The sequence below is a fragment of the Budorcas taxicolor genome, chromosome 21 (assembly GCF_023091745.1).
Source record: "Budorcas taxicolor isolate Tak-1 chromosome 21, Takin1.1, whole genome shotgun sequence".
NCBI lineage: Eukaryota > Metazoa > Chordata > Mammalia > Artiodactyla > Bovidae > Budorcas > Budorcas taxicolor.
In genome coordinates this window covers 26165275-26191762 of record NC_068930.1, presented here as the reverse complement: position 1 = coordinate 26191762, position 26488 = coordinate 26165275, and the positions used below count along the sequence as shown (strand labels likewise).

At 51.0% G+C, this 26488-nt stretch overlaps 1 protein-coding gene and 1 pseudogene across 1 annotated transcript in view; one reads left to right on the top strand and one right to left on the bottom strand.

The window, feature by feature from the left end:
* LOC128067000 (liprin-alpha-1-like) overlaps window positions 1-16011 on the top strand; it is a 36548-nt gene extending 20537 nt beyond the window's left edge. Inside the window, exons 16-20 of the mRNA XM_052660128.1 lie at window positions 154-326; window positions 9393-9415; window positions 9490-9594; window positions 10029-10133; window positions 15835-16011. Of these exons, the coding sequence (XP_052516088.1) occupies window positions 154-326; window positions 9393-9415; window positions 9490-9594; window positions 10029-10133; window positions 15835-16011 (583 nt within the window). The remainder of the gene's footprint in view (window positions 1-153; window positions 327-9392; window positions 9416-9489; window positions 9595-10028; window positions 10134-15834) is intronic.
* A 9026-nt stretch (window positions 16012-25037) lies between these two features.
* Window positions 25038-26488, bottom strand: part of LOC128066999 (rho-related BTB domain-containing protein 2-like) — a 32572-nt pseudogene continuing 31121 nt past the window's right edge.

The window sequence follows — 26488 nt, the reverse complement described above, 5'->3', positions numbered from 1 at the left end:
TCGTGTGGAGTGTGGTTGGTGAAGGAAACTCCACTGTCTGCTGCAAGGTTGAGGCGTGGGTGTTGCTGGGTGGCCGATTCTATCAGTAGGTCTTATGGAGGGGTGTGTGTTTGCACAAGGGTGCCAGTTAAAGGTCGTTTTCTCTCCCCGAAGCACGACAGGCTCTCAGGATGGTCCCGGGGGCAACCCCAGCAGCAGCAACAGCAGCCAGGACTCGCTGCAGAAAGCCCCAAAGAAGAAGGGCATCAAGTCCTCCATCGGTCGTTGGTTTGGCAAGAAGGGAAAGGGCCGGCCTGGACACACCAGCAAGGAGGCGTTAGGACCAGGTGGGTGCTTCACCATTCAGAGGGAGGAGGGTCTGCATGTATGTCCCTTCTGTGTCTCCCCCACTGTCCCCACGAGGCTGCTGTCACTCACGCTGGGTGTCCTCCTGGGAGGAGCAGAGGAGTCGTCTGTCTTCTCTAGGGTCCGAGATGATCAGATCAGTTGATGAGTGGATGGGTGGACGGGTGGATGAACAGATGGCTCGCTGGATGGGTGGGTGAACGGAGCATGGAATGAGTCAAGCAGATGCTTATACTCCGATGAGAAACGTATTCTCCGAAACCGGTTGAGTAGGAGCCGGGCAATGACTGTTTTCTCCAGAACAGTGACAAGTGTTTGGAAACGGCCTAAGTGCTCATCAGAGAGGAGTGAGGTACAATCTGTGGGCACCCCACAAGGAACAGCATCCCCTCCTTCCTGCCACTTTCCCCATCCCCAGGAGCTCATGAGGGATTCTGCCCATGCCCCCCACCCCAGCCCACAGCCACGCAGGTCCTCCTGGGGTCTCCTCATCACACAGTGTTATCATCAGGCCCCCGTCTCGCTCGGCTTCATCTCCTTAAGGACAGGGTATGTTCCTGCCTCTTCAGCCAGATATTTGTTGAGTGTCTTCTTTTTGCTGGGTGTGGGATTTACAGGGTGAGTAAAACAGATGTGGTCTGGAGCACAGTGAAGGGAGAAGAGAGAAAAAGAAGCAGATTATTCAGTGCTATCCCTCTTGTTAGTGAATACAACACTGAGCTGGATGGTGCATTGATTGTATACCAGATGCTGTGTGTGCCCCTTACCAAGCAGGTGCTGCCACCTCCCGATTTACAGGGGAGCAGACGGTGATGGTCACGCGGTGAGGCAGTGGTGAGGGCAGGTTCACATCCACGCAGTGGGACCATGCACTTTGCCGAGCCCCAGCCACCTCTCTGGTGGATGCAGCAGGAATGAGATGGTTCTATGGCATCACTGATTCGATGGACATGAGTTTGAGCACACTCCAGGAGACAGTGAATTACAGCAAAGCCAGGAGTGCTGCAGTCCACGGAGCGGCAAAGAGTTGGACACAACTGAGTGACTGAACTAAAAGCTGAGTGTGTGCTCAACTGCTTCAGTCGTGTCTGACTCTTTGTGACCCCAGGGACTGTAGCCCAGTAGCTCCTCTGTCCGTGGGATTCTCCAGGCAAGAATACTGGAGTGGGTTGCCATGCCCTTCTCCAGGGCATCTTCTCAACCCAGGGATCGACCCCACATGTCTCGTTATCTCTTGCAGTGGCAGGCAGGATGTTTACCGCTAGCGCCACCTGGAAAGCCCCAGGGAACGCTGACAACTAGGAAATGCAGAAAATCAGGGGGCTGCTCCTAAGTTAAACTGGAAGAGCAGCAAGCACAGGATGAGAAGAGGAAAACACACGAAGAGCGACAACAGTGCCGACAGAGACAAGCCGGGATGTGTTCGCCCACATAGAAAATATCTGTGCCATTCGGAGAAGGAGCCCGCCAGCCCTTGGAGGGACAGTCGGAACTGGAATGAAAACCGAGGCCATGGTCAGCAGTGCCCACCCACACGGCCCAAGTGGCGTGGTGTCACTCACCGGCTTCCTGTGTCCCCAGAGCTGCTGGGGGTGGCATCTGAGTGCTGAGGCCAGGCAACGTCCCCAAGTGAGCTAAGACATCCCTGCTCTCCTTCCAGTGCTGCTGTGGGGCTCTCTGTGGGCGGCCACCCTCATCGCCTGCTCTGACACCCGCTGGGGCCCGGCTGTGTCCCTGGGATCCTTTCAGCCCTTGAGCTTGGGTTTTCCCAGCCCTCTGCCACGCCGGACTGGGACGCAACTCAGGACTTGGGCTTGAGATATCAAGGAGACCGTGAATCTGGAAGGACACAGCCCTGGGGCCCTGGAGTGAGCATGTGAGAAGAGCAGGAGAGCAAAGCCCCCTCGGGGAGGCAGCAGAGCTGGGGAACGTGCCCACACCCACCGCTGCCTCCGGCACAAGTGCCTCTTCTTTGCCTCTCCTTGGCCTGAAACAGACCCCAGCTGCTGCTGCTCCGCAGGTGATTCCTAAAGATGCACATCCTGCAAGAGCTATTGTCCCGCTGCTCTGGGGCTGCCTAAGTGTGCTCAGGAGCGTCAGACAAGTGGGGCTGCCACGCCTGATGCTGGGGGAGGGCCTGATGTTGGGGGAAGGCCTGATGCTGGGGGAGGGCCTGATGTTGGGGGAAGGTCTGATGCTGGACTAGGGCCTGATGCTGGAGGAAGGCCTGATGCTGGACTAGGGTCTGATTCTGGGGGAAGGTCTGATGCTGGACTAAGGCCTGATGCTGGAGGAGGGCCTGATGTTGGGGGAGGGCCTGATGCTGGGGGAATGTCTGATGCTGGACTAGGGCCTGATGCTGGAGGAAGGCCTGATGCTGGGGTAGGGCCTGATGCTGGAGGAGGGCCCTGATGCTGGACTAAGGCCTGATGCTGGGGGAGAGTCTGATGCTGGATGAGGGCCTGATGCTGGGGGAGGGCCTTATGCTGGGGGAGGGCCCTGACGCTGGGGCGGGAACATCTGATGCTGGACTAGGGTCTGATGCCGGGGGAGGTCTAGGGCTGAACTAAGGCCTGATGCTGGAGGAGGGCCTTATGCTGGGGTAGGGCCCTGATGCTGGACTAAGGCCTGATGCTGGGGGAGGGTCTGATGCTGGATGAGGGCCTGATGTTGGGGGAGGGCCTGGTGCTGGGGGAGGGCCTGATGCTGGACTAAGGCCTGATGCTGGAGGAGGGCCTTATGCTGGGGGAGGGCCCTGACGCTGTGGCGGGAACATCTGATGCTGGACTAGGGTCTGATGCTGGGGGAGGTCCTGATGCTCGACTAAGGCCTGATGCTGGGGGTTAAACGTCTGATGCTGGTGGGAAGGTCTGATGGTGGTGGGCAGCCTGCTCCCAGATGTACACAGAGTTGTGATTATAAATCTCTCTGAGAAATCTTTTTTTCATACTTTCCTGACCACCTTGCTATGTTCTTTTTTTCTGAAGCATAACTGCTGTGCAGTATCGGTTTGATTTCTGCCTTACAGCAACGTGAATTCGCCATAGGTGTGCGTGTGTCCCCTCCCTCTTGAATCTCCCTCCCACCTCCCCCTGCTACATTCTTGTTTCTGTGGATATATGAATAGCAAAGACTGTTGACCAAAATAACATGAAAAGCTCCCACACACAAGCGTGCACACGTACACTCCCTAGTGCATCATTCGGGTCCACGTCAGGGTTGCCCTCAGCCACCCCACCCTGGGATCCACGGTGAGCCTCGACACCTGCACTTTGTTCCCACCCTCGGCCCGCTGCCCACGCCTCAGCAGCAGAGGGGCCCCGTCCCCGCAGGTGCTGAAGTGATGGAGTCCCTTGTCTCCAGAGCCAAGGACATGAATACCAGGTCGGTTGTCCTTTGGGGACACCTATATTTCCGCCTTCTAGCCTTTCCATTGTATCCACCCGTTTCTCTTAACAGAACGTCCGTGTGGTGACACGGGCTCCCATTACCAGCTCTGGTCTGTTCTCATTGAGAATACAGCTTACCCTCGGCACTCTTTATTGGCAGAAATTTTGCTTCAGTACTTTATTGAAAGAAAGCAATAAATAATACTGTGATAAAAAATAGTTCAAAAGTAGCCTATACATACTTTGTCACATATCAGGAAGTTCACAAAAGATTAATAGAAAATCAGAATGTTAACAATGAATTGTACAAGTAAAGGCAGAACACCACGTAAAGAGACTTTCCATCTGTGTCTACTGAGAGATCAGCTGCATAATAAGGCACCATGATCTGAACGCATCTCTTGCTGGCTGCTTTAATGTGCTGCTGAAAAAGTAAAAGTTACCTTTGCTACTTATACTATCCAAAATGGCTATGTCATCAAAATCTAAAAATGTATGCCTAGGTCCATTCTTTAAACATGTTTACAAACAGATGTAAAAAGATGATTTACATCAGAAAAATAAGGCCTTTGTCAGAGCTGCACTATGCTGTCTGTCTGTCGGGGATGTGGCGCCCTCACTGTCCAGCTCGATGGCTCCGCAGCGGGTGCAGGGCATCGCGATTGGTCCTCGAAGAGTCTCACCAGAGAGGAGGGATCTGGGTCCACAGAGACTAGTTACAGGAGAGATTTTCATAGTCTTCTTCTAGTTATCCTTTCAGCCCAAATTTCATTAGAAGCTCACATTTAACACCCAGTACTTTTAAATGGCTTCACGCTGCAGACAAAAAGCATTTCTTCCCAGAAACAAAGTACAGTTTAGGTCGGTCGTTAAAATACAACAATTGGTTGAAATTAAGTTCGCTCATTTCAGAGTGATTGTTGGAGAGCTTGGTTACATTCTGGAAGGATAATGCACACCGTGTCATGAAGATTTTACAATCGCAGTAAAACCCCTTCTCTCATGGTTTAACATTTAAAAATTAAACAAGAATAATGACAATAAATGCATCATTTGCAAAAGCCCTATATTTGTTCATAGGATTTATACAGACAAGTATTACAGTACAATCATTTGAAAGACTAAAATCAGGTATCAGAACAGGAACTGATCTGAAAGGATATTCATAGCCTGGATAGACAAGAAAAAGGAAGTATATAAATGAAGTCATAAGTTTACATAAATATAAGAAACATTAAATTTTAAAATATTTTCTCTATGGTATTCATGAATTTTCCACTAATGAAAAACTCTAATAAAATATCTTATGGTCCATATAACAAGTATTGACAGATTAAAGATTGCATCACGTTCAAAATGTAGCCTTTGTCGTCTTCTGGACGCTGTATAATCACCTACAGAAGTAGTGCGGGTAAACTGGAAACAAACACATAGACGAGTCAGTCCTGGGACGGCAGCTGGTGCCCGAGCCCCTCCTCTCCAGACACCCCGCCCCTCCCCATTCTGGGCTTCAGCTGCTTTGAGAATTCAGAGAAATGTGAAGGACCAAGCAGATCAAGGAGAGAACTCTGTGGCTGACTTTATTCTGACATATAGCTAAAAGCTGCTGGTAAAAAAACTTAGAACCCAATCCAGCTTTCTAGCTGAGACGTGAACAGGAGAGAGCAGACAGCCTCCTGCTCTCAGAGTGGCTCGAGCAGGGCTGGGCTCCCGGGCTGGACCCACCAGAGGACCGCCCAGAGCAGCACCTGCAAGGGAGGGGGGCCCCTCAGCGGTGGCTGACCCCCAGATGCCAGGGCACTTCTGTGTTAAACACTGGCCTCTGGATGAAGAGGCCCAGGGCAGGGCAGCCCTGTGAACCCTGATGCTCTGGGCCCTGTTCCCTCCGAGAACGTGCACGCAGGGCATGGCCAGCAGCACTGCTGCTGTGGGAGGGACACCCGTGTGCATGGACGCGAGGGAGACTCGGGCCATATTCTGACCACTCGGGTGGCAGGCGAGCGCCAAGGTCACGTTCTCTGCTGCTGAGGGCTCCTCTCCCGGGCGCGACCTCCATAGACCTGCTGACCCTCCACTCCTAGGGAGTGGCCTCCGTGCCCCCGCGGGACCAGGCTGGCGTGTACTCACCGCAAAGCTCAGCAGGAGTAAGTCCTGACTGTAGCACAATCCAGCCTCTGCGTTCCCGCCACGCTGCTTGATCCCAAGAGCACGGGAGGAAGCGTGCAAACACAAACTGTGGTTAGTCATGCAGTATCACACGGGGCACGAGGACACACACACACCTGCAGCGCCAACTCCTACTGAGGGTGGGGAAACTTCTAGAGGGTGGATGAGCTGGAGAGAGCAAGCCTGGGGGCTGCCGCGTGGGGGTCCCTGCCACCCAGATGGGGGGCGGGACGGTCACACTGGAGCATCAACGGCACATTCAATGACAGAAACGCCGACATGGGGACAGCTACTCCACAGCTACTCAGCTATTCACAGAGCTCCAGATCACATATTCGACACAGTCTATTGTCACCCAGTTTTACACTTACCTCATTCCCTCAGCTGCCAGCTTTACGGGAAGAGGTACGAGATGACAAGTCCACCATCAAAAGTGAAACCTCGAGCCCCACCTCTCTGCGGTCCCTTCGGCTGGACCGGCTGCAGACGGGGCGCTGCGCACGGCCAGCCACGAGGACATGAGGGACACCTGCAAGTGAGGAGCCTGCACGCCTTGTCGTCAGTTTCAGAGCCCTGTGCCTCTTGTCTTGAAAGTGATGGAAGGATAATTTTAAAGGAATCCCAGTGGATTCGGTGCCTGTGTTTAGGGATGTGTGTGTGTGTGTGTGTGTGTGTGTGTTTTCTGGTAGGCAGGTTTCTCTAGATCTGGCATTAAGGTAGACGTCTTTGTGTGTGTGTGTTCGTGTGCGTGCGTGCACAAGTGGATTTTTCTTTGCTCTGTTGCTACGCCGTGGCAAATTCTAGGATGTTCTGGTGGCTTCACAGAGAACAATTCAAAGTACGAGGATTTTCTGACCACAGTGGGTAATCTCAGCTCTGTCAGTCAACCAGAGACAACATTGACTACAGGGGAAAAGCCTTACCTATAAAACATGAAAAAATATTTTAGTATTCCAGAAAAAATATCACTTGAATATAGTTTAACATTTATGGCATTATAGATGTGAGAATCAGTTTGTTTCTCAAAACTTTTCTTTCTAATAAGCCCCAATTTGTCTCAAAGGTATTCTTTTAATTGCTAAATTTACGCAGCCAATGCATCCACTTTCAGAGAATTTTTGAGGGTTGGTGAATCTCAGATTTTCACGTTCTGTGGAAACTCCCAGGGAGAGCACTGCGGGCTCACCAGGTGCTGGATGTGCTCCATGAGGAGTGGGGGCCAAGGCCGCCGCATCCCCGTTGGTCACCGCAGTGTCCTAGGCGTGCGGGGACTCCCCTCGGGCATCGTGTACCTCCTGCTCTAAATGCTGTCTTTCCTCTTCCCCTTGGTGGACACTGTCATGCGCCAGCTCGCAGGGGAAGCCGAGTCAGCAGGTCTGCTGAGCTGTGTGCGTCCTGAAGCCTCCCCGTGGGGCTCGTCCCCAGCTCCAGGCTCTGAGCTGAGCAGCGCTGCAGGAGTAGGGCACGGTGTTGGTGAAGGGGAGCCCAGCGACCCCTCATAGGAGGTGCTGGGCTGTGCGGACGGTCAGTCTTAGAAAACAAGGCCACACCTGTTGTCTGGGTGGTGCCACGTGTGTAGCATTTGATGGGAAGAAGCTCACACAGCCATCTTGTTAGGAAAGACAGCTTGACCGTGGTGCTCATATCCTGCTTTAAAGTGCCCGTTGTCAGCCACAGAGGGTGTGGCTTTCTCTTGGGCGTATCTGTTCCCCATAGAGTTCACTGTATTTCCGAATGTCTTTCTCCTGTGACTCTAATTTTAAGGCGAGGAAGCATGCCACGTCAGTTTACTGCTCAGCAAGTGTTTTAATGAATCGCACTTGGGGACTCCAGTTTCATCCTCGAGGAGGCACAGGCGGTCCTAGCTAAGTAGCCCCGCAGGGCGGGCTGAGCAGGGTCATTGCAGCAGAACAGGCAGCCCCCCAGGCTCGTCTCTGAAGCTGTCTCTGTAAAGAGAGGTTTCAGCTGAGAGTGAGCCGTTGACAGCAGAGTGATGCGATATCTTATAGCCGAGGAAGGAAATACACCCCAGCAGAAGCCAGGCGAGTCTTCCATTTGCTTCTGGATGGTGGTTGTGGTTGAGACGCAAACTCCAGGCATGTGGTACATGCTCGTTCCCCTGGGATACGGGAATTTTAAAAGTTTGCCTTTTTTTAAAACTCTCTTTGAGCTATTAAGGGGCTTCCCTGGTAGCTCAGATGGTAAAGCATCTGCCTGCAATGTGGGAAATCTGGGTTTGATCCCTGGGAGATCCAAGATCCCCTGGAGAAGGAAATGGTAACCCACTCTAGTACTCTTGCCTGGAAAATTCCAAGGAGGGAGGAGCCTGCTAGGCTACAGTCCATGGGGTCGCAAAAAGTTGGACATGACTGAGCGAAAACACTTTCACTTTCACTTTTTGAGCTATTAAGATACATGTTGTGTTTTCTGGTATAATTATTCCCAGAAAATAGAATATTTACTATTCTAGGAAACCTAAGGTTGAAGTAAAGGAACAGTTACTTGAAATTTGATGTGAAGCACTTCGAGCTTTAACCATACATAGACTTCACAGTCTGAAGTAAAGTCTGATGCTATTTGAGTGTATTGAAAAGCCCCTGTGTATCTTCAGGGAATTCCCTAGCAGTCGAGTAGCTAGAACTCTGCACTTCCACTGCAGGAGGCCTGGGGTTTGATTCCTGGTTGGAGAACTAGGGTCCTGCAAGCCACACAGTGGCCTAGTCAAAAAAGAATAACCAGTATCTTAATTTAGCACATAACTAGTTAGCTGAACAGCAGTGCAGGAGAGAAACAGCCCCCATCCAGCCCTCTCCTTGCTTGCCGTGTTATAGCGTTCTGTGTTGAAAGTCTGTGTCACTCTTTGTGCGTCTGTTGTGAAATGGTGTGCATTCCTGAAGCTCTCTCAGGGACAGATCCCTCTGCTCAGATCTCGGTGTGGTTTCCTCTTCTACGTATCTGTCCTCACTGTTTAGAAAGGGAAGAGTGGATGTTTTTCCTTGACTACCCTCTTCCCTTGGATGTGCAGACTTCTGAATCCTTTAAGGTTGGCAATAATTCTTTCATCGGGAAGGAGGTGATTCTGTTAGGAATTGTGGGGACTAAGTCAGCATTTCATGACTCAGGGGTTCTTTGTAATATGTCTGAACTCTCATTAAGTAGATGGTTTAGAAGATTAAAGGAAAATGGTGAGATACATACTCTTTCACTTTTCAAATTTATAAAGAAAATAAATACTTAGGTTAACTTGTTTTATACCCGTGTGTAGTAGTGATTCTTGAATTTTGAATGTTTCGTTACTTGCCGGCATGAGTTGCTGGAGGAAGCCGGGAGACAAGGCGGGCCTTGGCACAGTGGGACGGGCCAACTGTTGTGGTCTGGCTGGAGGTGTGTAGGCGCCCCACCCCCACCCGCACCCGCACCCCCGTCCTGGCCTGGGTGTGTCAGTCCCTCCACAGCCACGCATAACCTCCTGCCTCCTGTCTCCTGTCCCAGCTCTGGGTCGGGATCCCGGCCTGGTAGGTAGCTGCTTGCCAGCCAACGTGAGGAGCGGTGCCATCATGTCCACCCTGTCACCCTGTTGGACACGGAGATCCAGCGTGAGATCGGCATCAGCAACCCGCTGCACCGGCTGAAGCTGCAGCTGGCGATCCAGGAGAGCATGTCCCTGACCGGCCGCTCCGCCCGGTCCAGAACGGTACGCCTCCCTCCTTCCCTAGGGAGAGTTCGAGCCCAGTTTGTGTCGCTGCCGGGGTTCTCTATACAGACATCCACTGTTCCAGCTTAAAGTTCTAGCATTCAAAACCATGGCAGCTTTTCATTTGCAGCAGTAGTGTTGTTAAAAGATAGATGATTGAATACTTCACACTGATTATTTTTGTAACAGAAGGGCTGCAGTGGCATTGTGAATAGAGAAATGGGAGTTTTTGAAAACATAAACAAGGGACTTTTGAAAATGTGAAAATTGTAAAAAAAAAAAAAGGAAGTTTTTGAAAATGTATTAAAAGAAATGTAAATATAAATGTCAAGAAAGTGAAAGAGAAAAGGCTTAGCCCCCAGGCTGCATTGTTTTTCCTTCATTTGCCTTGTCCGGCCTGTCCTCTTGGGCAGTTCCCTTTTCGGGAGCTGTAGACCCTGGCCTCTCAGGGTTTTAAGAGTCCGAACATCCGCCAGATCACACCAAGTCGTATCGTGCTCATCCAAGTTTCCTCCATGTGGCAAGGCCTTGAAAGTCCTGTAAGAGGGTCCTCCTAGTTGGAAAAATTAAAACGAATCTGGTGGAAATGTGGATTGTTGCCAGGAGATCAGGGCCGGCCAGCTCCTCATTTCTCGAGTGCAGACTCAGGACACAGCTCAGTCCCCACGCTCGGTGTGTCCACTCTGGAGAGGAACCCTGGTGAGGAGACATGACCTCCCAGATGTACCTGCCCTGAGGAGCAGGTGGAGCCTGACTCAGGCTCATGGTTATTTTACACAAAAAACGTGAAGGCTTTCTCGTCCGTTTGTCTTCCTTGTTTCTAAGGGTGAGCGTGAGGGTGGTTAACTCACCCCGCACTGATGCACTTGTTCTCAGCGTAACTGCTCTGCTCTCTGTGCCCCAGAGGGTTCACTAGAGCCACCTTTTTAGAAATGAAGGTGCTGAGGGTTCCCCGGAGGTTTTATTAAAGTATCTCAGTAAAGGGAGCCTCTTATGAATTGAGTTTAACGGATGGTGAACTCAAGCAGCATCCCCCCTCCGACCGTGAGGATGGGCTTGGGGGCGGGACATCAGCAGAACCCCTGATGAACTCCTGGGGATGGGGAAGGTGGCAGGAAGGAGGGGGAGGTCTCTTCCTTGTAGGGTGTCCACAGATTGTACCTCACCCCTCACTGATGAGCACTTAGGCCGTTTCCAAACACTTGCCACTGTTCTGGAGAAAACAATCATTGCCCAGCTCCTACTCAGTTTCGTAGAATATGTTTCTAGGATTGGAGTGTAAACATCTGCTTTATTCATTCCATCCTCTCTTCATCCACCCACCCATCCAGCCAGCCAGCCATCTGTTCATCCATCCGTCCACTCACTAATTAATCCATCCATCCATCCACCCATCCATCCATCCACCTGTCCACCCAGTCAGCCACTCATCTGTCCATCCATCTATCTACTCACTAATCCATTTATCCACCCATCCATCCATCCTCCATCTATCAATCCATCCATCTATCCAACCACCCATCTGTCCATGCATCTATCCAACTACCCATCCATCCATCTACCCATCCACTCATTAATCCATCCATCCATCCATCCATCTATACAAACTTCCTTCCTCCCTCCCCCGACCTCTTCCTTCCATCCTTGGTTCCTCAGTAGATCTTTACATTTTTGTGCAGATTGGTATTTTATTCCTCTTAAGTTTAATCACAGGGTATTTCTATTCCCCCACCACCTTGCTCTTTTGGATTGCATCCTTTCTCCACTGCAATTTCCAGCAGTTACATGATTCTTTTCCAACAGTAACTCTGGAGAGTTGTTAGCATCTGACTCCCTGACAGAGCTCTTCTATTATCACCATGTTTCAGCTGATACTTTTGGGTTTTCCAGGTAGGCCATCATATCATCTTTAATCAGTGGCTATTTTATTTCCCTCTTTCAGTAACCACAATTATTATTGACTTTTCTTGCCTGATAGCACATTCTAGAACTTACAGAGCATTGATAATTAACAGAGGTGATCACAGCATCCTTGACTTGTCCCTGACTTTGATGAGACCACTTGTAACACATCACTATTCAGTGTGATTTTGGCCCTTGGCTTGAAATAGATGTTTTTAAAGAGTTTTTAGCAGGAAGATGTTCAGTTCTATCCAATGAAGTGGGCGACAGAGGATGAGATGGTCAGATGGCATCACAGACTCAATGGACGTGAGTTTGAGCAAACTCCAGGAGACAGTGAAGGACAGGGAAGCCTGGGGTGCTGTAGTTCATGGTGGAGTAGATTGTAGGAGGCCATGATTCTCCTGCCCTGGCCTGTAACTGCCCCGTTTGCCACACTACATTGCAACATTTCCCGTTAAGAGGCACAGCTATTTCTGCAGCTTCTGGGCTGGCCTTGTGACTTGGCTTGGCCAACAGAAAGAGGCAAAGTGACAAGCTTCACAGGGCCTTGAGAGCTTTGCTCTCTGGCCACTTCCCTGTGAACAAGCCCAGGCCAGCCTGCTGGAGGACAAGACTCCCATCATCACCCCTGCCAACAGCCAGCTTCTCCATCGTGAACCATGGCTACCCTTGAGCAGCCAAGCTCAGCTGACCCACCAGCTGACTGTAGATGCAGGACTGTCCCCACTGGAGATCGACCACACATCTGGCCCCGATCAGCTCCCCGACCCACAGCCTGATGAGAGATAATGGGTGGCTGTTTGCAGCCACTAAGTTCTGGGTGGTTCACTGTGCAACAGTAGATAATCACACAATGGCTGTTCTCTTTTGGCCTGCTGAACATGAACTGATGCTTACTGTTGTGTCCTGGAAATCATAGAATGAGCCTGTATGTGCGATTGGGCCCAATTTTTTGACATGCTGCCGAGTTGCCAAAAACTCAGCAAATGTGACCAGGCACTCTTTATCAGAATTGGCTGAGACTTTATAAAATCGAAGGCTCATTTTGTCTTATTGCTTCAAAAAATGCTGCTACTGGGATTTCCCTGATGCTCCAGTGGCTAAGACCCCATGCGCCCAATGCAGAGGGCCTGGGTTTGACCCCTGCTCAGGGAATTAGATCCCACGGGCCACGACTAAAGATCCCACGTGCTGTGACTGAAAGATCCAGCATGATGCAGCTGAGACCCAGCATGGCCCAATAAATAAGTGTTTAAACACTGGTGCTGGAGTCAACTCGTGGGAGAGGATGGGGTGTGGTCCCTTGTTTGCCCAGGATGCTGGGTTCTGGGTGTGTGATGCTTAGAGGAGAATGAGTGTGATCTCCAGAGTGAGGATACGGTGGCCGACACCCAGAGGTCTTAGGCCCCGTAGACACAGCCAGCTGAGGCCACTTTCTGACTGGGGAGGTGGGAGGGGGGCTAGCGACAGTTGATACCATCCCGTAGTTGGTCACAAAGTCTAAGCTGGAAGAAGCTCCCAGAATACTGCTGTCCCTGGGGTTTTGCTGTGGTGGTTTTAAATTGTGTCCTCAAGTTTGGGGGTATTCCTCTGCTCAGAAAGGAACCCAATCTCCCTCCCCTTAAGTATGGACCGAGCTTAGTGACTCACTTCTAATGAATAGCATAAGGTAGAAATGACAGCATGGAACTACTGAAAAGAGGGCCATCAGAGGCCTGTCAGACTCTTCCTCACTTTCTTGGACTTCCTGCCCTGGGTGAAGCCAGCCTCCACGTTGTGAGGACGCTCAAGCAGCCTGAGGAGAGGTCCATGTGGTGAGGAGCTGAGGCTCCACCAACAGCCCTGTGAGTGTGCCATCTTGCAGGCTGGTCTTCCAGCCCCAGAACCACCTTCAGATACCTGCAGCCCTACATGACATCTTGATGATAACCTCATGAGGGACTCCCAAGCCAGAATCACACAGCTAAGCCATTTCTGAATTTCTGACCCCACCGAAAGAACCTGAAATAATAAATACACAGTATTTTAAGCCACTAGTTTCTGAGGTTGTTTGTTACACAGTGCAAGCTAACTAATATACTTCTTATGGTGGCTCTGGGTGGTGAGTTCATCCATGTCAACTTGTTCTCTTTCATGGACTTAAGGTTCTGGCACAGTTGTCTCTGCTCTAAGATCCCACTAGCATAGACCTCTTAGTTTACTGGATACCCTCCTTAAAATGTATGCCAACTCTTTGGTTGTTAAAGAGTGAGTTTGGGTTTCTGAGACTGGTGTTGTTCCTGAGAAGCAGGTCTCTGACCAAGGCTTTTCTATGGACCTCTGCAGGAGAAGACCCCAGAAGCTGCCTGACATCTATCCTATAGGGTTTGGTGGCAAGCTCAACACAGGATACCCCGTGTAGACAAAAGCCATGTCACGGATAATTCCATGGTGGGATTATGTGGTTGGCAAGAATGCCGTGGTAGCTTGAAGCAGGGGTGGGTTCCAGTACTGCCCTCTCCTGAGGTCTTAAAACCATCTTGTGGGAGCCTCACACACGTGCCAGAGACAGGCACACACGATACCTTTTTGGTAATGAAGCACTTGCACGTGGCCGGCACCCAGGAGCCCCCTTCCTGACCCCCAAGGGGAAACCACTAGCCCAATTCTTGTCTGCTCACAACGCTTCACTCACCGGGTCCACTCTGTCCCCCTGGACACCAAACTTGCCTACAAACCCCCAGACAGAGTCAACCTGCAAGCAGTGCTTGGAGAGCTTTGACTGATACTCGTGGCCGACAGCTAACTGGAACAGGGGCAAGTGAAGCATCAGACACCCACCAGCATTGCCACACTGGATGCCCACCCTCGCCTGACCCTGAGCCAGCCTGCACTTCTGCTCAGTGTGGGTGATGCAAACAAAGTCACTCAACGTGGAAGCCGGCCCAGAGGGAGGTATCTCCAGGGGGCATAGCAACACCAGGGCCCCCCAGTCAGGTGTTCCTGAACCCTTTCCACACCAGGCTCCCCGGAGGTCTCCCAAGGACCCCAGCCATAGGGGGCCTTCTGAGGTGCCTGGGCTTGAAGAAACAGGAGGCCAGCCCCCAACCAGAACCACAGAGCCAGCAGCCTGCCAGCGACTCCTAAGCCCACTTCCAGGAAGACTGCTGTCAGTGATCACCCTCTTCAGGTGGGACACAGTCAAAGCACATGACCCAGGAGTCAGGGCACACACTGGAACACAGATGGCAGGCTTCAGGCACTCGGCACGGTCAGTGTCAACACCGGCCACACATCCAGCCCGCCCAGCTGTGCAGTGGGGCCCGCCAGCGCCTCATCACCCCCCAGTCAGGGAAGTGGGTCTGGTGACCTCTCAAGGCCACGTGCTGACCGAGCAGTCCACCCCGAGCTTTCCGCTGTGTGGTAAGCAAGCCATGGCCCGTGGCCCACATCCAGCACCGAGGTTCTTTGTAAATAAAGCTTTCTGGAACATGCAGATGTTTCAGGACATCTGTTCATTTACAGAAAATCTATGCCTAGCTTTGTGTCAAGACAGTACAGCTAGTTCAGGAGCCGCTCGAGACCCTCTGGTGGCCAGGAAGCTAAAAATACTTACACCCCGAACTCTGAGCGGCCCCGAGCTCTCTAGTCGCCAAGGCCCGACCCTGACAGGAAGGCACCAGGCTCCCTCGGCAGAATGGAGAGTGGTCATGGACCTCTTTGTGGACACTGAGGACACGGGACAGATGACTGACGCATGACCCGATGCCGGGCGAGGAGGCGGCTCGTCCAAAGCCTAGTTCCTACTCAGGGAGTCACCCCCACCTTGGCTCCCTCCTACAATAAAGCGAGGGGCCTGCCGGCGCACTACCAACTCCTCTCCCACTTGTCTATCTGGAACTTCAGCGGCAGCTTAGGGTCCAACCCCCACCGGGTCACCACCACCTCTGACAACCCTGCAGGCAGCTCAGGGCGCGTGTTCTTCTACAGCCGAGGAGCAAAGCGGGTTTTACTTTCCAGTCTGGAGCTGTTCCTTTCTCTCCCTCCCAGGCTGGATCCAATGCCCACAGTTAATAGCCGATCCAGAGCACCATGGCCTCCAAAAACCCTTGGCAGGGACCACCCATCTGCAGCTTCAGGGGTCGCACCCAGAAAACATCAACAAGGGAACACGGAGGCAGCAGCATGCCCAAAGGATCCCCCAGCATGACTCTTCATCACTAAGAAGTCAGCGAGAACTGTTCCAAACTATGGCCAGAGTGAAAGCTCAGCGATTCTCCCAACTTTCTGATCAAAACAGCTTTCTCCCCTAGACTGGCCTTGGTCCTGCACTGACGAGACTCTGTTTCTTATTAGACAGTCAGCACCAGGCAGAGCACTGCAGGAAGCAGGGATGACACTCTGGTCGTGGGGCGCCCCTCTCTCAAGCAGGTGCTGGCCTACGAGTGTGACAAGCCCTGTCATTCCGGGCTGAGTCCGATCTGGGCACAAGGGGGACGGGGCAGAATTACAGAGGAAGCCGACCCCAGCTGATACCTCAAAAGAGTAAAGGCAGACCTCTCATGTTACCCAGCCTGGGAAACGCGCACCCGCTTCACTGCAGACGCAGCACACCTGCTCCGGTTTACTGTCCTCTCTGCAGGGCAGACACAGCCCCCAGCTGACTCAGCCTGGGAAGCCCAATAATAGCCACATGGGACGTTTAAATAGACCCAGGAAATGAAAAATGTCTCCATAAAATCAAGATCCATGACCACTGAACAAACTCTGTGTTAGACAACATATGTAAGACACAGTATGGAAAAGAAAAAGACTGCTGAAGTAAAAAATGGGAAGGGAGAATAAGAAAGCTATTATATTAACAGAATCGTCTGGTCAGAATACAAGCAGTCTACACAACAAAAATAAAATAGAAGGTAATGCACGGTTGGATGACATCATCAACTCGATGGGCATGAGTCTGAGGAAACTCCAGGAGATACTGAAGGACAGAGAAGCCTGGTGTGCTGCAGGACTTGGGGTCACAAAGAGTTGCCCACGGCTGAGCAACTGAACAACAGCAACAACAATACATGCTTTTGTCAAGTGAGTAGGGGAGATAACAGCTGTTGTGTGTGTGTATGTTGTGTGTGCACGTATGTGTGTGTGTTAGTTGCTCAGTCGTGTCCAACTCTTTGTGACCCCATGGACTGCAGCCCACCAAGCTCCTCTGCCCATGAGATTTCCTAGACAAGAGTACTGGAGTGGTAGCATATACTTGTATGAGTCATACATGTATGTGTATTGTCTGTTGGGTAAATTCTTAGAAGTGAAATTGTTGTGTCAGTGGGTTAGAGAATTTTATACATATGCTCAGATAATGACAAAGCCCTCAAAAAAAAGGCAGGACCACTTTAACTCACACTAAGAGTAAACATTCAGAAAACTAAGATCATGGCATCCAGTCCCATCACTTCACGGCAAATAGATGGGGAAACAGTGAAAGATTTTATTTTTTTGGACTCCAAAATCACTGCAGATGGTGATGCAGCCATGAAAATTAAAAGACACTTACTCTTTGGAAGGAAAGTTATGACCAAACTAGACAGCATATTAAAAAGCAGAGACAGTACTTTGTCCACAAAGGTCCATCTAGTTAAGGCTATGGTTTTTCCAGTAGTCATGTATGGATGTGAGAGTTGGACTATAAAGAAAGCTGAGCACTGAAGAATTGATGCTTTTAAACTGTGGTGTTGGAGAAGACTCTTGAGAGTCCCTTGGACTGCAAGGAGATCCAACCAGTCCATCCTAAAGGAGATCAGTCCTGAGTGTTCATTGGAAGGACTGATGCTGAAGCTGAAACTCCAATACTTCGGCCACCTGATGCAAAGAGCGGACTCATTTGAAAAGACCCTGATGCTGGGAAAGACTGAAGGCAGGAGGAGAAGGGATGACAGAGGATGAGATGGTTGGATGGCATCACTGACTCAATGGACATGAGTTCGAGTAAACTCTGGGAGTTGGTGATGGACAGAGAAGCCTGGCGTGCTGCAGTTCATCGGGTTGCAAAGAGTTGGACACGAGTGAGCAACTGAACTGAACTGAAGAGTAAACGAGTTTCCTTGTTTCCCGATACCCTCGCCACATTGAACTGAAATTCTTTGCTACTCTAAGTAGTAAAAATGGAGCACCACAGTATTGTGGTTTTAATTTCCATTCACATCACAGGAAAGGTTCTTGTGCCTTTCCTTTTCATGTACAATGTGGGCTTGTCAAGGTGTCTGGATATGAAGAGCTTGTTGTTTTAGTCACTAACTCATGTCCAACTCTTTGTGACCCCGTGGACTGTAGCCCACCAGGCTCCTCTGTCCATGGGATTTCCCAGTCATGAATACTGGAATGGGTTGCCATTTCCTCCTCCAGGGGATCTTCCCTACCCAGGGATCAAACCCAGGTTCCCCTGCATCTGAGCCACCAGGGACGCTCAATTCCATCCATAACTCCACCTTAGTTTGCCTTCAGTGGTGTTGTCCACACCAAGGGAGATATCTGATAGCTTCCACATCTCTCATTCCTTCCTTTTCCACCACAGTCCATATGGGACTCACAGCATGCTTAAGAAGAAATATAAATGTTGCACATACAGGGCCAAGAAGTCAGAGGCCGTATCTATAAATCTGTCAAATTAAAGTCTAGATCTTGGGTCCAAAAAAAATTAAGTGCTATTGTGTCCACATAACTGGAGGGAGAAGATTAGACTTTCACATAACCTGTCAAAAGCCTGTGGGTCTCCAATGGAAAACCCCAGGTATTATAAAGATTATTTTTTCTATGCTTCTACCACTTCTAAGTTGATCCAAAAAAGCAGGTATGATGGGTATTGTAATTTTTTTCACTGATTTATATCCTTGCACAAACAATTCTTTTCCACTTGTCCCTTTAACCAAAGCAAAAGTTCTTGGGCTTTCCCTCCTTATGTGCATCTCCACTCTGCCACAGGGGATTAATATCAGCTGTCTCTTTAAAACGTTGATCGATTTTTCCTTTGTGAACAAGTCTGTTCATATTATTACCTTTCCCAAGAAAGAAAAAGACAATTGGTTGCTTTGTATGATACATATGCTTATATTGCCCCTGAAAGAATTTTCCAGTGACTAAACATACTTTTCCATTACTTTACAATCTTGACTGGACTATTGGTTTTCACACTAGAATAGAAGGGAAGCTAGGAAATCAGTTTTGTAATATTGACAAGTCATTCCTACTTATTAGAAGACTTCTCGAAGCCAATCTCAAAGTTTTGGTAAGATATTCCAAGAAAACTTATCTGCTTTTGAAACTTCTAGGCTTCTCCAATACGGCTCTGCTTGAAGTGGCAAACTAAGCTGTGGTCCAAATTCTTTGTTCTGTAAATCCTCTGAGGGACCAAATATATCTTCATACTTCTTAAAATACTGAGCCATGTTTCTGAGTCTTGGCCTCTTCATTTTGCTTAATATTGTTCCTGGGTTTTAGAAAGACAAGGTAATCATCATTAAAAAAAAAAAAAAATCAAAGGGCTCTTTCAAAGAGTTTATCCAGTAGTGAGACAAAAAGCTTTTCCTGTAAAATCGAGACTAAGACCAGGATGCCCTGTTTTACTACTTCTATTCAATATCTTATTGGCAATTCTATGCACTTTATTTTGGCTATTATTACATCAGCTCCACCTCAGATCATCAGGCATTAGATCCTGGAGGTTGGGGACCCCTGCTCTAGGGGGTGTTCCCTCTGTTGTTGGGGGTGGACTATGTAGGCGGTGTCATAGGCCTGGTTGCTAGGGCCTACCTTGTGTGGAGGCTGCCAGCTCTTCATTAGTGGTACCTGGTCACAAGGAAGCTGGCTGCAGAACCCCATGGGACCTGGAGCTAGGGCTGGCTCACTGGTGGGCATGGCCAGGGTCCAGAAAACTCCAGGGCTGTGGCCCACCCACTGGTGGGTGAAGCCAGGTTCTGGGGTTAGTGCCAGATGACTGGCAGGCAGAGCCATGCCCTGGAGTCTGGCCACAGGGCCCAGGTATCCCGAGTTGGTGTCAGATCACTGGTGCAAGGTGGGGGTAGTGGGGTAGTTCCTGACACAGTTGGGGATCGAATCTGGCATGTCCTGAAGCTTGTATTGGCCTGCTAATAGGCAGGGTTGGGGCCTAGTTGGTCCTAGGACAGGGTGTCACCTGCTGTGTACAGGTTGCGTCCACAGTCTGCAGGACTGTGGTTTTCTTGCATTCTGCCCCTTGGTGGGTGAGGCTGTCCAGAGGCTAGTGAAGGTTTCCTGGAGGGCAGGGCCCTTACCTGCCCACTGGCGGGAGAAGCTGGGTCTTGGCCCACTGGTGGGCAGTGCCATGTCTAGAGGCATGCCTAGAGGTGGCTGTGGGCTCAGGACGTCTTTACTCAGCTCTCAAATGATGGGTGGGGCTGTTACTTGTTTGGGCTGAAGCATCCCAGCACTGTGGACAGTGACTGCAATCATGAAATTAAAAGACACTTGCTTTTTGGAAGAAAAGCTGTGACAAACCTGGACAGTGTGTTAAAAAGCAGAGACATTACTTTCCAACAAAGGTCTGTATAGTCAAAGCTATAATTTTTCCAGTAGTCATTAACAGATGTGAGAGTTAGACCAAAAAGGCTGAGAATTGATGCTTTTGAACTGTGGTGCTGGAGAAGACTCTTGAGAGTTCCTTGGACAGCAAGATCAAACCAGTCAATCCTAAAGTAAATCAATCCTGAATATTCATTGGAAGGACTGATGCTGAAGCTGAAGCTCCAATACTTTGGCCACCTGATGCAAAGAGCTGAGTTATTGGAAAAGACCCTGGTGCTAGGAAAGAGTGAGTGCAGAAGGAGAAGTGGGGAACAAAGAGTGAAATGGTTGGATGGCATCACTGACTCAATGGACATGAGTTTGAACAAATTCTGGGAGATAGTGAAGGACAGGGAAGCCTGGCATGCTGCAGTCCGTTTGCATGCTGCCAAGCGTTAGACATGACTTGGCGACTGAACAACAATAACAACATCCCAGCACTGGTGCCTACAGGCTGTTGGGTGGGGCTGATGAACCCCACCCACCTCATTAGCTACTGGGGCTAATGAACTAGAGGGCAGATCCCACAGCAGTGCCTGTCAGCACCCGTGTCCACCAGTAGAAGAAGCTTTCAAGTATGGCTGTTACTGTTCAGTCGCTAAGTTGTGTCCAACTCTTTGTGACCCCATAGACTAGCCTGCCAGGCCCCTCTGTCAATCCCCGTTATGGATCACAGTCTTGTCGTGGCAAAGGGGCTTGCATAACTCAATGAAGCTGTGAGCTATGCTGTGCAGTGCCACCCAAGATGGGTGGGTCATGGTGAAGAGTTCTGACCAAACATGGTCCACGGGAAAAGGAAATGGCAACCCACTCCAGTATTCTTGCCATGAGAATCCCATGGACAGTGTGAAAAGTATAGCTGTTACCAGTGTCTATACCCACAGCCTGAGCCGCACCCACCCACTGCCTCTCTGGGACACTCTTTAAGACCAGCAGGCAGCTCTAGCCCAGGTTTCCATCAAGTGACCACTTTTGCCCTAGCTCCCAGTGCACGTGTGTGCTCTTTAAGACTGAAGTCTCTCTTTGCTCCAGTCTTGTGGGACACGCGAAATTAGGACCCTGCTTGCCTTCAAAGCCAAATGCTCTGGGGGTTCATCTTGCTGATGTGGGATCCCTGGGCTGGAAAGCCCAACTGGGGGGTCAGAACTCTCCTGTGGAAAAGCCCTGCAATATGATTCTCTACCCTGTGGGTGGTCCACCCAGGAGTATCGTACTCGATGATATTGTGAGTCTGCCCACTCCAGCCATCTCAGTGTGGTCCTGCTTTCTGTCTGTAGTTGTAGAAGACCTATGCTGGTGGGGTCCTGTCTTTTTTTATCAGTGCTTGTTCTGCAAATAGTTGCAATTTGGGCTGCCCGTGTGAGGACCCAAGCTCAGGGTCTTTCTGCTCTGCCATCTTGCCCAGTCTGTATTGTGATCTTGTTTTCAGAATAAAGACATGCAAGGGGGCCTCTCCTGGTGTCTCCTCCCCTTCTCTGGCTCCTCCTCCATTTGCCCTTCCCAGTTCTTAGTGGGAGGTTTCCTTGCCTGACTACTCTTAGTGTGGAAGATGCACCGCAGCACCCTCTGTCCAGGGAGGGCAGATCACTTCCTCTTACTTTAAAAAACACTTTGTAGGCACTTCAGCCCTCCTTCCACCACACCTGCCTCTGCAGTATTCCAGTCATGGCAGGAGGATGTTATGAAAGTAGTACTCCTCAGTTCATCTTTTCCATCTCAAAACTTTGTGTGCCCAAGACTGCCATGGCTGGACCCAAACTAGAATTGGCTGAGTACTTAGGGACCTTCAGGGTATGGTGCTCCAGTGGAGTTTGGTAGGGGTCCTACCTCAGTGGCCTTGGTGCAACAGCCCTTTCCTCTTCCCTTTCAGAGGTCCTGTCCTACTGCCCCTCTGTTCCCCTAAGTCACGTGTTTCTTGCTTTTGCTGTTCCTTTCGTGGAGGACACACTGCCTCCATCTTCAGAGGAAGATAGAGATGAAATCTTGTCAGTCAAGTGTCAGGTCACTTATCCCTTTCTCAGAGGACTTCCTTAGTGCCCACCTAAAGTATTAGCCTTGTCGATGCTCATCATGTTTATTTAAGGTATGCTTGATGAGAGCATGAAGTTGCCCTGTTTTATATCCAATCCAGTGAGCACCTGACCCACGATAGGCACTTAATTGTTTCACTAGTGGCTGTTTATCTTTTCACTCTTCTCTCCATTGGAAGTTCTCACCTTAGAAGAGTTTGTTGGAAATATCAAAGAGTACAAGAAAGGCCATTAGGTACAAAATACTCATGTGTTTATGAATTCATGACCAAATTAAATATGCAATTTTATATAAAAAGAGGCATGTGTGTGTGTTTCTCCCCTATCCTTCCATTCTCCCCTAGAGTAGTTCTGAGTGACACGGGTGCAGGAGTGTGTGTTCTTGCTGTGTGACCCACTCCTTCCTTCTCGCTTTTATGCCTCAGGCTCAAGCTTGCCCTCATGAATGTGTCTCCTGCTCTGACTCAAGATTTCTGGGCACCAGGTTCCTGGGGACTGGAATTCAGCCCCTCCTCCATCCCTCTCCTCCCTGCCCTTCCCTGACTGTGCTGGCCCAGGTCCCCCATAGCCTCCCCAGGTGGTATCTAAGTCCCACCTGGGCTTGCTGGGCTCCCTGGAGGTATGGACTGGCTCTGACAGAGCTATTGGGAAGGGGTGGTGAGACCCTGCTTGCTGGGATTCTTCTGTGGCCTCTCAAATGTGAGCCTCCTGCCACTTCTGAGCCACCTTCCCTTTCTGTCCCTGCTGGCCTTTCTGCATCCTCATCAGTGGGCCAGATGACTCAGGCCTGCAACCTCATGGAGACCTAATTCCTCTGCCATTGGATTTCAGATCCTGGCTCTCCCATCCCCCTAGAATTCTTGGGAGGCCCCCATGGCCCCTCCTACACCCTTCCCAGAGTGAAGGTGCTGGTGCAGAGCAGCACACCCCACCTCGGAGGCTCCCCTTCACCTCAACCTCAGCCTGAGCTCAGCAGAAGTGAGCTGACCAGCCAGTAGAGGGCAGCACCTGTCTGATTTCCAAGCCTGCCATCTGGAGGACTTGGAGGGGAGGCAGCCATGGCCTTGAAGTCTAGGGCTCGGACACCATGGGTCACAGCCACTCAAGATGCACTTGACCTGCCACCTCCTGCTCCTTCTCTTGACAAGGCCTTGACCTCAGATCTCTAGGTCTTGGCACCACAAAATGGATGCAAAGGTTCCATTTTTGCGGGGTTTGCTTTATGCCAGATTATTGGGGGTGGAGATCCCCACACTGGGCCCTGGGACCAAAACCCAGTTCCTCTCCCTAAGCATCTTTCTTAGATGACATGAGTCCTGAGTGCTGAGGACAGGAGCTCAGTCTCTCTGGCTCCACCTTCATCACAGGGACCCTGTGTTCTGAATCTAACAAGGGTGTGTGGAGTGAGATACAAATCAGAATTAGAAAAGGAGGAGAGGGTCAGTTGTGGCCCAGCTTTCCCCCACGGGGCTGCAAGATACTGTCTTAATCCTCCACCATCCTCCAGTCTCCTCCCTCTTCTCTGGACTGACCTTGGTTTTGCTCTTGTTCAATTCCCCCATTCTTCCCTGTTATCACCAACCAGCACTGAGTGAGGTCACGTGCTTCATTACGATCCTTCTTTACAAGGACGCCTATTCTCCATGTCAGTGCCCTTTTCCCTGACCTTTGACCGCTACCACATCCCACCCCTTCAACACGGTCATATCCTATGGAGTTACCTGCTGAAGTTGAGAACAGTCTGATTCTCGTGACGGGTCCATCACCATGGTGATTCCCGAGCCCACCCTCCCCACCCCTGCAACCTCATCCCCAGCATGCTGAAGGCACGCACCGTGCCCTCCAGAGTCAGTCAGTGGGGCCAGGACGTCCTCGGTCACAGTCGGTGACACTGCTTTCCTGAAAAGCATCGGAGTCATTTCTACCACCTCGACCATTGCCTCATCCACATGGGGACCCCTGCTTGCCTTTATAAAAATGAGAGCCATCCAGGGTCTTTTTCTGCTTTTCTTCCTTTGAGGGGATAGAGGCCACAATGTTTTTGTTGGTGGTGATTTTGTTCATTACTGTCTGCATTTTTTTGCAAAATTTACCCTCTCTCCATAAGAAGCTGTGCTGCCAGCAGCGGGGGAGGAGCCCAAAGGAGCATGGGATTGCTGTACTCTGGTCCCATCACCCTCTACTTTCTCTCCCCCTGTTCCAGGGTTTCCTTGGGTTTCCATCTCCAAACCTGAGCGGTAAAGGATGGGGGGAAGGAGAAGTTTCTCATTGCACCAAGAAGCACTGCTTCCAGGGCTGCAGCTCTGAAAATCCTCTGCCACCTTCTCAGGCCTGGTTGCCCACAGCCCCGGAGGCAATGTCGGCAGAGGGCAAGCCTTCCACTTGCGGCTTCTGGCAGCTGCACCACAGGGGTGGAGGCCTGGAGTTGGGCTCTGAAGGCTTAATTTCTACCCTGACTTTTCCAGTGAGGATTTGAGCAGGCTCCACGTGGAAAGGCCCACAAATCCTCTGTAACCCTTCAAGTCCATAGATGGAGACATGGGGCCAACAGAAGTAGGACCCTGCCTGCCCACTGCTGCTCCCAGGCAGGGGGCTGCCTGCACAGACCAGGACACACAGCTTCCCAGCAGGAGAGTTTCCCCTTTGATGCTAGGGTTCTCCGACCCACAGACAAGATACCACAGTCCTCAGCTCTCTCCCCGATGCCCGCCTCTGGAATCAGGACCTCTGCACAGGGCCACTGCTCTGGTCCATGAGGCCAGGCTCCCTCCTCTCTGTGCTGAGCTATGTTGGCTGCTGAGAGCAGCTCCACCCAAAGGGTCCTGGTTATGCGAGTCCTCTGTCCCTGGGAGGTGGAGGGGGCGATGCGGAGGAGCAAAGGGGCAAAGACAAGTGGGGACAACAGCAGCAGGGTCAGAAGAGGGTGGCAGCATCTCAGACCACAGCCGAGGAAGAGGATGGGGACGCCGAGGAGGCGGCCGAAGAGCACGCCGAGGACGGACTATTCCAGACCAGCCAGCGCCGCTTGGGCTGCCGCTTCAGGTGCAAATAGTCCTCCTTCTCGCGCTCCTTCCGGGCCCGCTGGTAGTGGTCTTCCTCCTTCAGGTACCAGACGGGTGGCCACCGGTGTTTCTCAAAACACTGCTGGTTTTCTGGGGCAGAACGGCAGTAGGGCTGTGTGAGGAAGACGCAGGAGGAGGGGCAGAGGGACTCCCACCCCTGCCCCGCTGCCATGGAACATGCCTCTGGTCCTCCTGGGCCCACATGCCAACCCCTGGGGACCAGAAGCGGAAGCCCTGCCTTCACTGAGCCCCCAGAGAGAGTCAGCTGCCCAGGGAGTGGAGCCGACGGTCCCCACTGGGGAAAGGCATTTCCACTTGCGTTTTTCTTCCAGGCAGAGGGAAGATCCTATCAAGGCTCAGAGAATAAAGCAGGCTGCGACAAGGGATGAGGGAGAAATGGTGAGAACTGTGGGCAAGAAGATGCTCGGCCTGGCTGGGGTGACAGCAGATGCAGCTGGCAGAGCTGAGGTTCTGAGAGGAGAGGTGCGGGGGATGGGGGTGTGCAGGAGGTCAGATGGGAGGGAAGGCTAGGCTGAGGGGTTTGGACTTATTCTAGAAGGTGTGGGGGCTCCGCGGAAGTTTGGGACCAGGGAAGTGAGGCAGTTGGAGCTGTGCTTTAGAAAGAAAATGCTAGAAGGGTGACGAGGAGAGAGCAGGAGTGGGAGAACTGGTAGGGCACTGGTGGGAGGAGGGTCACAGCAACGCAGACGGCGCCCAGTGAGGACCAAGTCGGGGGGCCAGCCACACCTCTCCCTGGATCCCATGAGTCCTGGACCCCTGGACTCCTGTCAGGCCCCAGGACCTGAGACACCAATTAAGCAGAGACCAAGCAGCAGGGACCCCAGAGGATACCCAGATCTGTGTTGTCCAAGCTGTAACTTGTGCCCATTCCTAGGTTATGAACTTAATGTCATGAGTCATGAACAGTATTAAAAACAACTGATAAACTTTTCAATATGTGTACTAGGTCACAAGATAAAATGTAATTCTTGATAATCTAGAGGGGTGGGATGTGGGGATGGGAGGGAGGATCAAGGGGGAGGGGATATATGTATAATTATGGCTGATTTGCATTGTTGTTTGGCAGAAACCAACCAACATTGTAAAAATTAATAACCAAACAAAAATGTATTTCTTATTGTGGAGTTTGGTCCACAAACATCTATAAAAATACCACTTCTAGTCTGTACCTGTGAAAAGCAGAAGCTCAGAGGGGCAGAATGAATTGCCCAAGGTCTCTGGCGGGCCGGGGAGGGGGGGCCGCCCTCCACATCCGCGCTTTTTCCAGGACCCCCTCCGCTGGGCTGGGTGCATGTTTGCAGG